Genomic DNA, 14,867 nt, shown 5'->3' with positions numbered 1-14,867 from the left:
TATGTACTCACTCATAAGTTAGTTTTAGACATAAAGCAAGAAAAACCAACCTCCAATTCACAATCCCTGGACAAAATGAGGACCCTAAGAGAGACATATACGGATTTAAACTACATGGAAGGTAGAAAAAGACAATAGCTCCTGAGTAAATTGGGAGCATGGGGACCATGGGATTGGGTAGAAGTCATGGGAGAAGAGAGAAAGAGAGGGGAACAGAGGAAAATATATAGCTCAATAAAAACAATGAAAAACATACTTGGACCTTCCTTCAAATCCACAACATATATCATAGAAATATTGATATTCACATTATATATTCAATATATCCTTAGCATACTAAAAGGTAAATAAGTAAGTATAATTTTGTACTGCAACAGCACATATGTGACAGCCCTTAATACATCACTGCTGCTTGCTCCTGCCAGCACCTGGCAGGTCATCCCATGCAAAGGTAACAGCTTGGACATCTTTCCACACCAAATCAAGTGTGTTTCAGGTTATCACTGGCAACTAATACTCTAGCGCCTCTGGTAGATTTCTCGTATGTGAATTATTTGAGATAAATTGCTATAATACTTCTGAAAATGATCCGTTCTCATCTTAATCATTGCACGTTGCCGGGATATTTTAAAATAAAGAGAGGCTTGGACACCAGTCACAGAAATTGGGAACACAGTGGGGGGGATGAAGAAATCTATACTGTAATAGTCAGCTTTAAGGAAACCATTGCCTATTATTGTAGAAACAATGAGCAGTTTTAGTATAAATGCTTTGATTTAGCAATACATAATGGTTTGGAACCAGGGAAATTGTCTTTGAGGCTTACGTATTTTATATTGTATTTTTAAAAATTGCGAAGAACTCTACGGAGAGCCCAGTGATAGCTGTAGATCTTCAATTTGAACATCCCTGCATAATAAGAAGGAATTAGGTAAAGTGAGGTGCTCAGGAGGTATCTAGAGGAAGCAATGCTAGGAGGAAGCTCACCCAGAGCATCTGAGCCCTTGCTAGAGGCAGAATTGAAGGCGTGGGCAGAGAAGCAAACTTGGAAGCAAAGAGCTGGCTCGCTTTGTTTCATCTCTCTTTCAAATGGCCAGGGGATGCTTCCAGCCTTTGGGTGTATGCACTTCGGGAATTTTCAATCAGTTCTCAGACAGTTGACTTGCTCCAGGTCAGATCAGATACCTTTTTCATCTTCTTTATTATTATTCTTTTAAAGACAAGCAACTTTGTTTTCGCGTCAAAACGCACCCACTAGCTTTAATCTCTGGCTTTCTCTTTCTCAGCTAGTGAAGGCAGAGCAGACGCCCAGAAGAGGATTATCCTGGGTGGTGAGGACCATCCTCTTTGGAACTGCAGTTGTAGCTGCCAAGGAGTAGCCAACAAGCACCAGATTTATGTGTACTTTGAAAGAAGCACCTTTACCATTGGCTTTTTGAGCGGCGCTGTCGCTAGGGAGCGAGCACCGCCTCGGGGAGCAGCCTGGGTACTGGCTCCTGGCAGCTTGGAGCTGGGCGCACACCGTGGCGCACGTTGGGCGGTTCCGCGCGCTGCCACCCCTGTGGCCGCCGCTGTCCCCAAGCTGGGCTACCGGAGGCGCTGCACAGACACTCGCCTCTGGCCACCGGCTCCTGCTGCTGCCGCCCAGAGGACAAACGAGCCTCTGCCCGCGATTTCCCCGCGGCGGCCGCGTTGCGGAAAGCCGAGCCGGTGGGCGCGAGCTGCAGGACGCGATGGAGTTCTTTCCTCGCTTCGGAGTTGCTTGAGTTGGCAGAGCCTCTCTGGGGTTCCCTGCTTCCTGCTCCCTGGACCCTTCGGGCTCGCCGCTCACCGCTTACCCGGTTGTTGCCCACCGCTGTGCCAGGGAGCTCAGGCTCCAGAGCTCCTGTCCCGGGTCCATTGGGGGGCAAAGGAGGGGCTGTCTCCAGCCAAGGGGCACTGTCTTCTCTCAGCTGACCCATCTATTTCTCCATGGCGTCTCGTCAACAAACCCGAATCCAGGCTTACCTGGAGAAAAACAAGATCGGTCCTCTGTTTGAGGTAAGGAGCGCTGGTGGGCTACGATCCCGCTGTCTTTGGGGGTTGGGGTGCAGAAATAAAATCAGAATCCCCATAAGTAGAGGGGGGGTGCAGAGCAAATGCGCGGGAGAGGAAGCCCTGCCTGGTTAGCTGTCTGGAACACGGCCCAGAGGGCACTTGGCCAGTTACCTGGACGCAGACAGGTGAGTTCCGGAGGGTCCACCCTTAGCCTAGCAGGACAATTGGAGCCGTCCAACTGTCCTGCATCTACTAACCATATGGTAGGGCTCACACAGAGTGAGACGAGCAATTCATATGCACATCATCAGACTAACACACACACACACACACACACACACACACACACACACACCTGGAATTCACACTATCTTGCATGTTAAATATTTTTATAAATATGGGCAGAATAGGGCCTGAAAAGGGTGAAAATGGGGAGGAAGTGCCCAGCGGAGAAAGAAAGAATATGTTGAACCGGGGGAAGCTGGCCCATTGGGAACCTGATACCGATCTGTGCTTGAAACTAGAGCGCTTTGCCTAATAGCCCCTACCTGTGTTCAAAGGAGGAAGCGAGGGGGGAGGGAAGGGTTTGGGGAAGCGTGCCTGTTTTCTGAGAAGGAGACTACCTTGAGTTGTTTTCTTTCGCCTTTCAATAATTGGTGACAAAAACACAGGGAGGAAAAAGAGCGGGAGCAAGAGGGAAACTGCGACCTAGGGGCAGAGAGCTGGGCACTCACTGCTCCCCCCCCCCCCCGCAGGTTGCTCAGTGCTGGCGGTTGGGGGTGGGGCCAGGTATTCAGGTGACAAGGCTCATCAGGGAGGGAAGCCCGGGTTCCTTACTGTCACTGTCCACTATCCTAGATGAGCACCCACTAGAGGGGAGCCAGAGAAGGGACCGACTGACCTCCTCCAACACACACACACACACACACACACACACACACACATACACACACCTGAAAAAGAGCTGCAGATCTCTTAGCTTGAAGAGTTGGGGAGAAAGGGAAAAAGGGATTATTATTGGTATTGAGGATGGAGGCGCTTCTTGCAGACCAGGGCATCAGAGAGATGCAGAGAGAGAGATGGAGAGAGAGAGAGAGAGAGAGAGAGAGAGAGAGAGAGAGAGAGAGAGAGAGAGAGAGAGAGAGAGAGAGAGAGAGAGAGAGAGAGAGAGAAATAATGATGCGAATTAATGGCCCAGTTTGAAAGGATTCATGGTGTGTGTGTGTGTGTGTGTGTGTGTGTGTGTGTGTATCAAATAAGTCTTTTTCTCTGGGGAGAACAGCTTTCAAATAACTAAGCTTTGCGAAATCTTAAAGTTTTTGTGCCCGACCTTAAGTTAATGTGGTAATATCTAGAAATGTAGCAATGTTTCTACAAAAACTCCTTTAACAGGACCACAAAAGTCTTGCGGCTCTATTAATATTCTGTTGGCTTCAAAATGTTGGCAAAGGAAATCTTGCTTCTGCCAAATCGGAACCCTACAGTCATGTGAGCCTCTAGAACCCTTTCTTTATGCTTAGTATATTGCTTATAAGTTACACGCGGCCTCATATCCAGTAAAACACAGAAAGGTAGAAGCAGAATCATGAGTAGTATATACATTGCATCAAAATAATCACACGAATACATTTAGACTGTATTTGCCGACTGGCAACCTGGAATATAAAACTCCATTAGCCATGGAAAAATAAGTGAATGTCTTTAAGAGACAGCCAGCCCTCTCACTTATTTCAAGACTCCGGTCCTTCTTCCCAAGTGATAACAACGGAATTAACTTTCTATGTAATGAGGAAAGAAGCTCAGGTTGATATTTACGAGTTGTCTCCTCCCCTTTAATGCTCAGCAGCTAAATTCCCCATGGAAGAGTTTTAAGTGACAGAGGAAATTGTTTCACAAAAGCTTTCTCTCTCCTCACCCAAACCCAACAAAATTCTAAACCTTCTCTTGTACTGCACATACATTACATAATCCCCATTAGCTTGGATCGAAGTGATGAGTAGTTAATTTTTAAGGATTAATGAGCACTTTCCATCACTGAGGGAGAAAAAAAAGCACGGTAAGTTCTCTGCTAAGGGCAGGGTGGGGCGGATGTTCAGGCAGCCACGGAGAAAGAGCTTGGCTCTGAGAGCAGATGTTTCTCCTCAAGTTAGAAATCAGCATAGAAGTCAGATGTGGTGGCTCACAGTGGTCCTACTGGCACTTGTGGGGCTGCAGAGAGATGATTACCATAGCTAGCCAGGCAGCCTGAGCTATGCAATGAATCAAAGGTGGAGAGCAACCCCTGTCACAAATACAGCAAACCCCCCAAGTGACCAAACCTAACAGCAACAAACAAACAAAAGACCCAGAGTACAGAAATACCGTCTGCAAGATGGATGCTGACAATCTCAAATTCCCATGACTTGGTGATTCTCAGAACTGACTTGGAAGCCTCAGTGGAGACTCCCTGGGAAGTGGACCATCATGAGTAGTTACAATAGATCGCTACAATTCTTGGACCATATTTTGAGAAATAATACTGGAAACTTAAAATTTTCTTTGACAAACCACCAATCAAAATAGGCAACTCCCATACTTATCACCTACAATGTTGTCTGGAGACCCAGACTGACACAGAGGTCCTCAGGTGTCAAAACATGCACTATCTGGAAGTGTGTCCCATTGTGGGCTTTGTATGTGAGGAATGTTTGGAGAAAACTATATACAGTGAGATACTTTAAAGGAAGCTTATCAAAATTATTTAAAGAATATCAAATGGGAAAGATAACCTCCTCCCAAGGATGAGAATGACTGGATTTTCAGGATTTTTTTTTTAAGACTTTGTAGTCATGGCTACCCTGGCTAGAACTTCATTTGTAGACCAGGTTGGTCTCCCAGAGATCCACCTGCCTCCACCTCCCAAATGCTGGAATTAAAAGCATGCCTCACTATTCCAGGATTGAATTTTTTTAAAGTTTGAAATCTATTTATTCAAATTCTGTACTTAGTTTATCTCTTAATATTGGCTTTATCACTACTAATTTGTTATGTGTAATGATTAAAAAATTTTGTATTCACCACATTCAAAATAAATTGAAGCTAACTTTAATTTGAAGTGATCCAGGAACATATATTTAAACTGCCTTTAAATATGACCCAAAACAGTTTGAAGCATTGCAAACCATGCCTTAAAAATCATTGCATAAGAGCCCTGAGTGATGATATTTTAAAAGATTATGAACCCATGCAAGATAAAATGACTTGCATTCCTCAAACTCTGAAAGTTATGTAGCATGTAATACTTTCAGTTTCCCCCGCTGGCTTTTTAAAGGCAGGCAAGCAGTGTGTCACCTGGGCATTTGGTTTGCAAAGAGTGTTTCACAAAGCTGTGATACCATAGAACTGTGACACTGCTCACTTTAAAATTTACATCTAAGTACTTATTTAGCTGGCAAGGTATAAAATGGTACATGCCCCACAAAACTGAAGTAGTTTTGCAACATACATAAATGTGTGGTGTGAAAACAGGAGTTGTATCAAACCCCCAGGCCAGCATGTTGATATCTCTTAAAAAATCAGTACTTAAAAACTCTGCACCTGAATTGTTTGACATTTTCCTGCTTAGGGAATTAAATTGGTCCCTTTTGTCTGTAGTAGAATCCATTTAAATTAGCTCCTGAAAAATTATGTGATGTGGAGCATCAAAATCCCTCACTTTTCACACAAAGAGCTATGCATTTTTAGTCCCCCCTTTTATTAAATATACAGTAATATTTATAATATATAATATAAAATATAATAATATATTGTATATTATTAAATATACAGTGAATATACAGTAATATTTACTGGTTGGAAAGATACTCAAGGTAGCCAAGCATATTGGTTCTGCTTTCACCAAAGACTATGACATCCTGAGCTAGTTCAAAGAATAGTAAGGATACTCATGTGTTTTCACAGAAATTTCAAGCCTATGTGTGCTGACTGTGCAGTCAGCCAGACTCAGTGTACTTCTTTGAATGTGGTCTAACTTTCTCCAGGTAGACTGGAGTCACTTTCTCATCATGCTTATAGTTCAGTGTCCCACTACTCATATGGCCTAAATTTGTATGAACTGCTTTGCTGCACACACGGCGAATTGGACTCACGACCAGATCTCGGGCATCCCCAGACCCATCTTTGTACATTACACTGTACCATTGCTTGCTCATCTCTGGTACCTACAATTATGGAAGCTCAAACTTTGGTCTGCTTCCATCCTTCCCAAGCTCATGACTTTTCTTTGTTAATATCCTTTATAGTCTGAAAAGCATACCCTGCTCTTATTAGGAAGCTATCCTCTCTGTGGAGATGTATGCACGGTTGTTGTGAGAGCCTGCTTGTTTGTTCCTGGTTGCTCAGCCCCGAGATAATCACATAGGAACCATATTGTTTGCAATACGTTTGGCCAATAGCTAAAGCATATTTCTAGATAACTCATATCTTAAATTAACCCATCTCCATTAATCTGTGTATTGCCACAAGGCTGTGGCTTACCGGGTAAAGTTTTGGCATCTGTCTCTGGTGGGGCTACATGGCTTCTCTCTGACTCCTCCTTCTTTCTCCCAGCATTCAGTTTAGTTTGCCCCACCTAACTCTGTTCTGCCCTGTTCTGCTATAGGCTCAAAGCAGTTTCTTTATTAACCAATGGTATTCACAGCATGCATAGGGGAATCCCATATCACATGGTGAAGGCTGTGGTTAGCATATGGCTATAAAGGGTACAGAAGGATACAAGTCACCCCTTGCTAAACTCAAGAGGCGAGCTCTATGCCCATATAATTCTGAAAGATTAATGTAAAAATGTAATTTTTAATAAAATGCTTCCAAGGGAGAAGTCATAAAAATACCAGCATGATACTTAGAAAGTCCTCAAGTTAATGATAAGCCAGTATGTTTTTGGAGCAACTCTTGTCAGAGATTTCCTCTATGTTCTTGAAGTGATAAAGGTTTTTCTTGTTTCTAAATTTATATTAATCTTTATCATCCTGAAACAGTTAGAGAACCATACATAAGGTAAGATAATCATTTGAATAAAAGTTTTCCAAAGTCAAAGTTAATACATTTGTATTGATTTACCTTAAATAATTTTAAATGTATTTAATATGCTTTAGGTTATTAGTACATTTATTTTTCATTTCTACCTTGTTGTGTCTTCTTTTCAATTAGTTTATAAGGAAATAAAATTACTCCACAATGAAGTAGTGCTAGGGATGTAGCTGAGTGGGAAAGCACTTGCCTTTTATACACAAGATCTGTAGTCAATCCTGAGCACTCCTGGCCCCAGCAAAAGAAGATTAAAAAAATAAGCATTCAAAAAATTACCAACATATTTGAAGAGGCAAGTTATATCTCAGTCTTTGAAATTCTCTTATTATTTTTCTAAAACAATCTTTTATTTTATTTTACATACCAATCCCAGACTGTGATCAATGGAAATATGGGATTTTGAAAATGATATGGCCCTCTTTATTTCTTTAATATTTAAATTAAACAGCCATCAGGCAGAATCATGCAATGAGCACAGCTAAATTGGGCAGGTGACCTTGAGGATATGTGAACCTGATTCAGGAGCTGAGCAGAGAAATCACTTGGCAGGACCAGATGATTTTTTTATACGGGGGGGGGGGAGAGATAATACAGATATTAAGAAAAGAATTGCATTTTTTGAAAATCATGAAAGCCATTTTTTCCTCCCAGATGAAGATATAAATCACAGATTAAAAGTGAAGAAAGCTTGAATGTTAGAATGCAATGGCAGGTACTATGTAATCTAATGACTTTCAGTAAGATTTGGAGATTTTACTTATGCCAAGGCGTTTGTACCACATTTTTATCCTTACTCTGTTTACTGTGAGAAACTGACTTCTCACAGGGCAGGGTTCCCTGCCCTCTCATAAGCAGGGTGGGAGAGGGAGGAGGGAGTATGGGGGAGCGGGGAGGATTGGGAGAAGGGAAGGAAGTGTAAATAATTGAATGGAAAAATAAAAATAAAAAAAAGAAACTGGAAATGCAACACCCAAGTAGCAATGAACACAGGTGGTACCCAGATTGTGGTGTCTAAATATCCTTCCTTACCAGAAGAACTAGGTGAGCTGGAGAGAAGGCTCAAGTGGCTAGGAGCACTGGTTGCTCTTCCAGACGTCCTAGGTTCAATTCCCAGAACACACATGGCAGCTCACAACTGTCTGTAGCTCTAGTTCTAGAGGATCTGACACCTCCACACAGACATAAAGGCAAAACATCAATGCATATGAAATCAAAATAAACAAGAGATAAAAAGAACCAGGTATTCCTGAAGGAATGGTTGATCCCAGGTTTGTATAAGATGAGTGAACACAGGGTATCTTACACCACACAATAGTGCAAAAAGAGTGATAAGCACACCACCATCTGGAGCTTCAATGCCAGAGGATCTAATGTCCTCTTTTGGCCTCTATAGACAGCAGGCACACATGTGGTGCATGTATATAAACATGCATAAAATACACATTTAAAAACTTTAATACATGTCATGTTTATTAGTATATATTCATTGTACAAAGTCATGTTTCATGATGATATTTTCATTTAACTCTGATGTATTCTTCGGCCGTATTCACCCCATTGCCCTCTTACACCTCTTCCTGCTAGTTCACCTCCATTAGTATTCTGCTGCAGTCTGCACTCCTTTTCTCTTTTGCTCTCCACTCCAAACCTAGATCCAACTATGTTGAGTATGACAGCTTAGCTACTCATAGCCAGAATTATGAAACATTGTAATAGAAATAGATAAAAGTGTACCTATATTGGGCTCTAAGTTAGCAACATGGAGATGCTTATGGTGGTGGCAATGATCTCTGCGTTCGGACTGAGCAAGTGTCAATATGCTGGTCTTGGTGTTATTCTGTATTTTGCATGATATTCCACTAGGGAACATGGAAATAAGACATTTTCTTGTACAGTTTATTGCAATTGCATATGCAACTACAATTACTTCAAAATAAAATTTTAATAAAGTAGTCCCCAGTCTATGTATGGTTGAGTTTCAGGCACTGTGGCAAAATCACCTAGAACACCATCTTAAAGGAGGAAGGTTGATTCTGACTCATGATGTCCGGCCACAGCCACTTGGCCGTTTTCTCTCAGGCCTGTGGTGGGAGGCAGGTCCGGGAGGGAACCTGCTCCACTTGTGGAAGCTGAAAAGGAAGAAAGAGGCCGAGGAGCGGGGCAGTGACTCAGTATCACCACACCCCCAGGGACATGTCTGGAAAGGTGAACTTCCTTCATCTTGGCTCACAAACCTAAAATGTCTGCCGTTTCTCTACAGCACCAACACCTGGGGAGCAAGCCTTCAACACCTGTGTTGGGGGGGGGCACATTTAGGTTCTAAACCATAACATCGTCTCACATACCATTTCTTAAAAGGCTGTTGGTTCCATAATCAAACAATTAAAGCAAATTACAGAATTGGCTAAACTGTTCAAAATGTAGAGACTGACAAGATAAACAACATTTTTAGGCCTTTGTTATATACAACAAAATTATCAATAAATCCTTAAATTTAGGAATTAAAACATTGTACACTTCTCAGCAAAACAAATCTTACTGATCCTCCAGTTAGTCACAAAAATATTATACAATACTGCAGTGTATTTAGACAACATGATGCAAATTGCTGAAAGAATCAATAATTTTGAAATTGTGTTCTCTTAAATATGAATGTATATTTCAAGTTGATGTGTAAATATAGTTACCCTATTAACATTGGTGGAATTTTTGTACTAGAAAGTTGCTTAAATATCAAATTAAAAGTGCTTTTTCTGAGATTAGTTTACTTCACTTAAAATAACAGTTTCAGATCTATCCATTTTCCTGCAAATTTCCAAGTTTCATTTTCTTATGACTGAATTAAAGTATATTGTATATACGTAGCACATTTTTAGGAACCATTCATCAGCTGATGCACAATCTAGGGTGACTCCATTTCCTTGCTGTTGTGAATAGAGCAGCAATGAACATATACGTGCACAGAATTCTGTAGTGGCTTTCAAGTCTTATGGGTATTTGCTGTATTTTTTTCCACATGTGGGTACTAGCTTTCAAAGCATATACATGTGTACCAGTGATAGAGAGAGAGGGGGGAGAAAGAGAGAGAGAGAGAGAGAGAGAGAGAGAGAGAGAGAGAGAGAGAGAGAGAGAGAGACTCATGAAACTAGAAAGAGGAATATTAAAAGAAAAAAGGTGTCAAGGAAATGAGGAAGGACCATAGGACATGTGACATTAAAGTTGAAAGGAACTATTGGGGTGGAAGGGTAAGGCAGGAGGGTAAGGGAGATGAAGATGCTCATGGGGAGGAAGATCAACAACAGACAATTATGCTTAAAATACCATAATGAAGTTTGTAAGCTAATTTAAACAATGAAAGTATGAATCAACAAAAAACTCTTAAAATTATATGAGTAATTATACATATTAACGTAATTCATTGTGATGGTTCAAAGCATATACACAGCACGTAATAATCAAATTCAATTTTGTCTTTTATACACCCTTCCTTTACATCTCTTCTAATCTTCAGAACCACTGTACTACATTCAAATCACCTCTTTACCTTTCACACATAAAAGAGAGGATATAGTGTAAGTCAGCTTCCTTTTGCTGAAGCAAGCCCAAGAAATCTCAAAAAAAAGAAAGAAGAAATATTTATTTCTGCTCACAGTTTTTAGAGGTTCAAGTTCACCTTCAGTTGGCCATATTACTTGGGGAGTGTGAGGAGGTAGTCCTTCATAATAAGGCTTGTGCACCTCATGGTAGCTAGGGGATGAAAAATAGAGAAGACTCCAAAGTCCTATTTATCCCCCTCCTTGCTAACACATCCTAATGGCCTCGCTTCATCCTAACTTGCTGTATTGCAAGCTTAAAGGTCCCACCACTGTCAGTAGCAACACAGGCTGAGATAAAGCCCTCTCAACATGGGCTTCCAAGGAGCAGTCAGATTCTAATTACAATATGCTTGTCAAAGAACTCTTCAACCAATGGTTTCATTTGTAGGAATGTGTTATGCAGAAATCTTGGCACATATGTAAAAATTTGTAAGAATATGAATTGTATATTATTTAACATGGTCAGAACTTGTGAATAAACTAATGCCTTTATAAATAATAAAATATTTAGATCAGTTTGAAACTGTGTTTTGAAAAAAAATACAGCTATTAAAATGAATCAAACTGATACTCATATTCAGAGTTCACATACTGACATTTAAAAGTCTCTGTAATTACAGATGAATGAGTCTTGGAATACTAGTGTGCCCTGGTACATACTGAAGTGAAATATGAAAAGATTTCACATAGGAATATTTAGAATTTACTTCCTTTTGTATGTATAGACACATCTCAATGAAGTTGGGTAGCCATAGGCTGACAGTGATAGAAACTGGTAAGGGAATCCTTGTCTGCCCTTTTGTGTACATGTTTTAACTCCCCAATTATGAGTGTGGATTTTCAGTGTCTGTGTAAGGACAAACAGATGTGACTACATACTCTCTGCTGGGTTATATTGACTGTCAACTTGACAGAATTAACCATCACCTCAGAGACAAACATCTGGGTATGCCTGTGAAGGATTTTCTGGATTAAGTTAATTGGGTCACAGAGTATTTCTTTGTACCCTAAAGTATTTGAATGTTCTAAAATATTCATATATTGCATTTATATTCCTCAGTGTAGCTAATTATTAGTATGTGTATGTGTGTGTAGTGTGCGCATGTGTGTCTGTGTTTTCACATGTGAGTGGGCACATGTAGATGCATATGTAGATCAAACATTAATATCTAGTTCTTCCTTGATCACTTTATTTATTGAGGCAGGATCCTTGGCTAAATCCAGAGCTTAATTACATTTAATTTAGCTAGTCTGCTCATCCTAGAACCTCTGTTTTCTGACTCTCTAGTAATGGAATTATAGGCAGGACAACTCTCTTGCCTAAATTTCCTGCATTTGCTTGGGATTAACTCTGGTCCCCAGGGTTTTGCCATAAACATTTATCTCTCTTGCCTTCTCCCAAGTTCCTATATACCCAATTTTATTTGAAAGGATATTAGACCTAGTAATCATGGCATGTTTCTTTTTTCCCTTTTATTGAAAATAGGTTATTTTCTCACATAATATATTCTGATTATGGCTTCTTGGAAATTTCCTCTACTCCTACCAGTTCCTTCCCACTGTACCCCACCCTACATTTGTATTCACACTCTTTATGTCTCTCATTAGAAAGCAGAGTGTTCTCAAGGATAATAATAAAATATTAACACCATAAAATGCTATAGGATAAAACAAAAACTATCACTTCAGATTTGGACAAGATAAATAAACAGAAGGAAAAGAACCCAAGAGAAGGCACTAGAATCAGAAACTCAATTATTCGTACTCAGGAATACCATAAAACACTAAACTAATATAAAAAACATAATATTTATGCAGAGGACCTAATACATACCGGTTCAGGCCTTGTGCATGCTACCCCAGTCTCTGTGAGTTCATATGACCTTTGCTTACATTGATTTAAAGAACCTTTAAATCAATTTCTCTTGGTGTCCTCCATCTCTTTTGGCTCTAACACTATTTTCATCTTCTCTTCTGTGGCATTGCCTGAGCCCTGAGGAACAGAAATTAATAGATAAATCCTATTTAAAGCTGTGTGTTCCAAGGTGTACCTCTCAGCATAATGTCTGGCTGTAGGTCTCAAGTATTTGTTCCCATCTGCTGCAGGAGGAAACTTTTTTGATGAGCAAGGCACAGTCTTGTAGTATGGAGGAGTAGGCTGCATCTGGCTACCTGGCTAGCTTAACCCCCGAAATAACCACAAAGAAATAGTATTAATTTAATTACTGCCTGGCCCATTAAATCTAGCCTCTTCTTGGCCAACTCTCACATCCTGTTCTAACCCATTTCCGTTAATTTGTGTATCACCACGAGGTTGTGGCTTACTGGGAAAGATTCAGCGTCTCTGACCTGGAGACTTCATCATGGCTTTCTGTCTCCTTTCTTCCCAGCATTCAGTTCTGTCTACTCCGCCCACCTAAGTACTGCCCTATCAAAAGGCCAAGGCAGTTACTTTATTCAACCAATGAAAGCAACACATAGATAGAAGAACCTCCTATACCACAGTCTGGGGACATACCAACATGTCATTAGGAGTAATTTTACAGCACATTTGTTTTGTTTTATTGATTGATTTTTTTAACCTGTATTTTGTGATTTTTACCCCAGGACCCTGGGCTATCTAATCTTTGGTTCTTGGTCACCAAAGCAGTGTTGGGTATAGGTCCTATCTTATGGAGAGGGCCTTAAGTCAAATCAGGTATTGGTTAATTACTCCCACAAGCTTTTTGCCACCATTACCCTAGCATACCTTGCAAGCAGGGCACCACTGTCGATCAAAAGATTTGTGGTTGGCTTGGTGTTTACATTCTCTTTTCTTAGCTTACAGAATACCTTCCTGTACCAAAGGCAGTAGGACTTAGGGGCAAAGGCTCTATGTAGGCACCAGCTCAACATCTTCATTTTCAGTAAGTTGTGTAAGTGTTGTTTTTAGCAATGGAGGCTTGCTGTCAGTTTTTGGAGAGTGACCAATATTATTGACAATAGTCTCAACTGTTTGGGATTCCTATGGGACTCCTTTGGCCAATAGTTTAATTATATGGAACCCATTATGGCTCTGAAAGCTTAATTTGGAGCTAGAGATGGCTTGTTAAGACTGTCTCCTTCATTATTTGGTAATTTCTTTTAGATTGCTTTCATATATGTATATATTTTAGGAGGTTTATACTTTATTAGGTTTCCATACTACTCCTTAAATGTTCCTTAATGTTAGCTGTTTCTCTCCATATTCCCTCCCTCTTCTTCTTCTTCCCAGTTGATCATTCTATTCTAGCCCCTCCCCATCCGTCCATAACTATCTATTCTATTTCCTTTTCCTAATGAGATGAGATCAATCTTACCCTCAAATCCACTACTTTATACCTACCCTCTGTGGTTCTATGGATTGTAGCTTGGTTATCATTGACTTAACAGCTAATATCTACATATTAGTGAATATATACCGTAATTGTCTTTCTGGGTAAGGATATCTCACTAAAGATGACTTTTTCTCATTCCATCCATTCACATGTAAATTTCATGATTTATTTTTTGATAGCTGAGTAATATTCCATTGTGTAAATATACCACATTTTCCTTATCCATTCTTCTGTTGAGGGACATCTAGGCTGTTTCTAATTTCTGACTATTATAAACATAGCAGCAATGAATATGACTGAGCAAGTGCTTCTGTGGTAGGATGAAATATCCTTTGGGTTTATGCCCAAGAGTGATACAGCTGTATTTTGAGGTAGACTATTCACTTTCTCTTCTATCACGTTCAGTGTAACTGGTTTTATTTTGAAGGCTTTGGTTCACTTGGACTTTAGTTCTGTGCAGGGTGATAAACATGGATCTGTTTGCATTCTTCTCCATGCAGACATTCGGCTGGACCATCACCATTTGTTCATACTGTGAAGCCCCACGACTGTGTTATTAAAATCAACCTTGGATCAAGGGGCAAAGCCAGCAACTAATTGACAAGAAATAAATAGAGAGAGTTCAGAGGAGCAAGGAAGATGGATAGAGAAACACGCAGGAAGGAGTAGGGAGGGACTTGAAATTTCATGATTTTTTTTGATTGGGACAGCTGAAGACATGTTCTTTTGCTAGGTCTCCAGCTAAAAAGGAAGTTTAGTTGGTCACTTCTTGGCATCTATGATCTAGCAGGTTTTCACCCCAATATCTGAC

General features: G+C 40.5%; 1 protein-coding gene across 4 annotated transcripts in view; it reads left to right on the top strand.

Moving 5' to 3' along the window:
* Positions 1 to 1,971: 1,971 nt before the first annotated feature.
* The window catches only part of C11H8orf34 (chromosome 11 C8orf34 homolog), a 365,888-nt gene continuing 352,992 nt past the window's right edge, over positions 1,972 to 14,867 (top strand). For all 4 annotated transcript variants that reach the window (XM_038347783.1, XM_038347781.1, XM_038347782.1 and 1 more), the window contains exon 1: positions 1,972 to 2,040. In XM_038347783.1, coding sequence (XP_038203711.1) covers positions 1,972 to 2,040 — 69 coding nt within the window. The remainder of the gene's footprint in view (positions 2,041 to 14,867) is intronic.

The sequence above is a fragment of the Arvicola amphibius genome, chromosome 11 (genome assembly GCF_903992535.2).
Source record: "Arvicola amphibius chromosome 11, mArvAmp1.2, whole genome shotgun sequence".
Lineage (NCBI taxonomy): Eukaryota > Metazoa > Chordata > Mammalia > Rodentia > Cricetidae > Arvicola > Arvicola amphibius.
The sequence above is the reverse complement of the archived record's forward strand: the minus strand, read 5'-3'. Positions and strand labels throughout refer to the sequence as shown.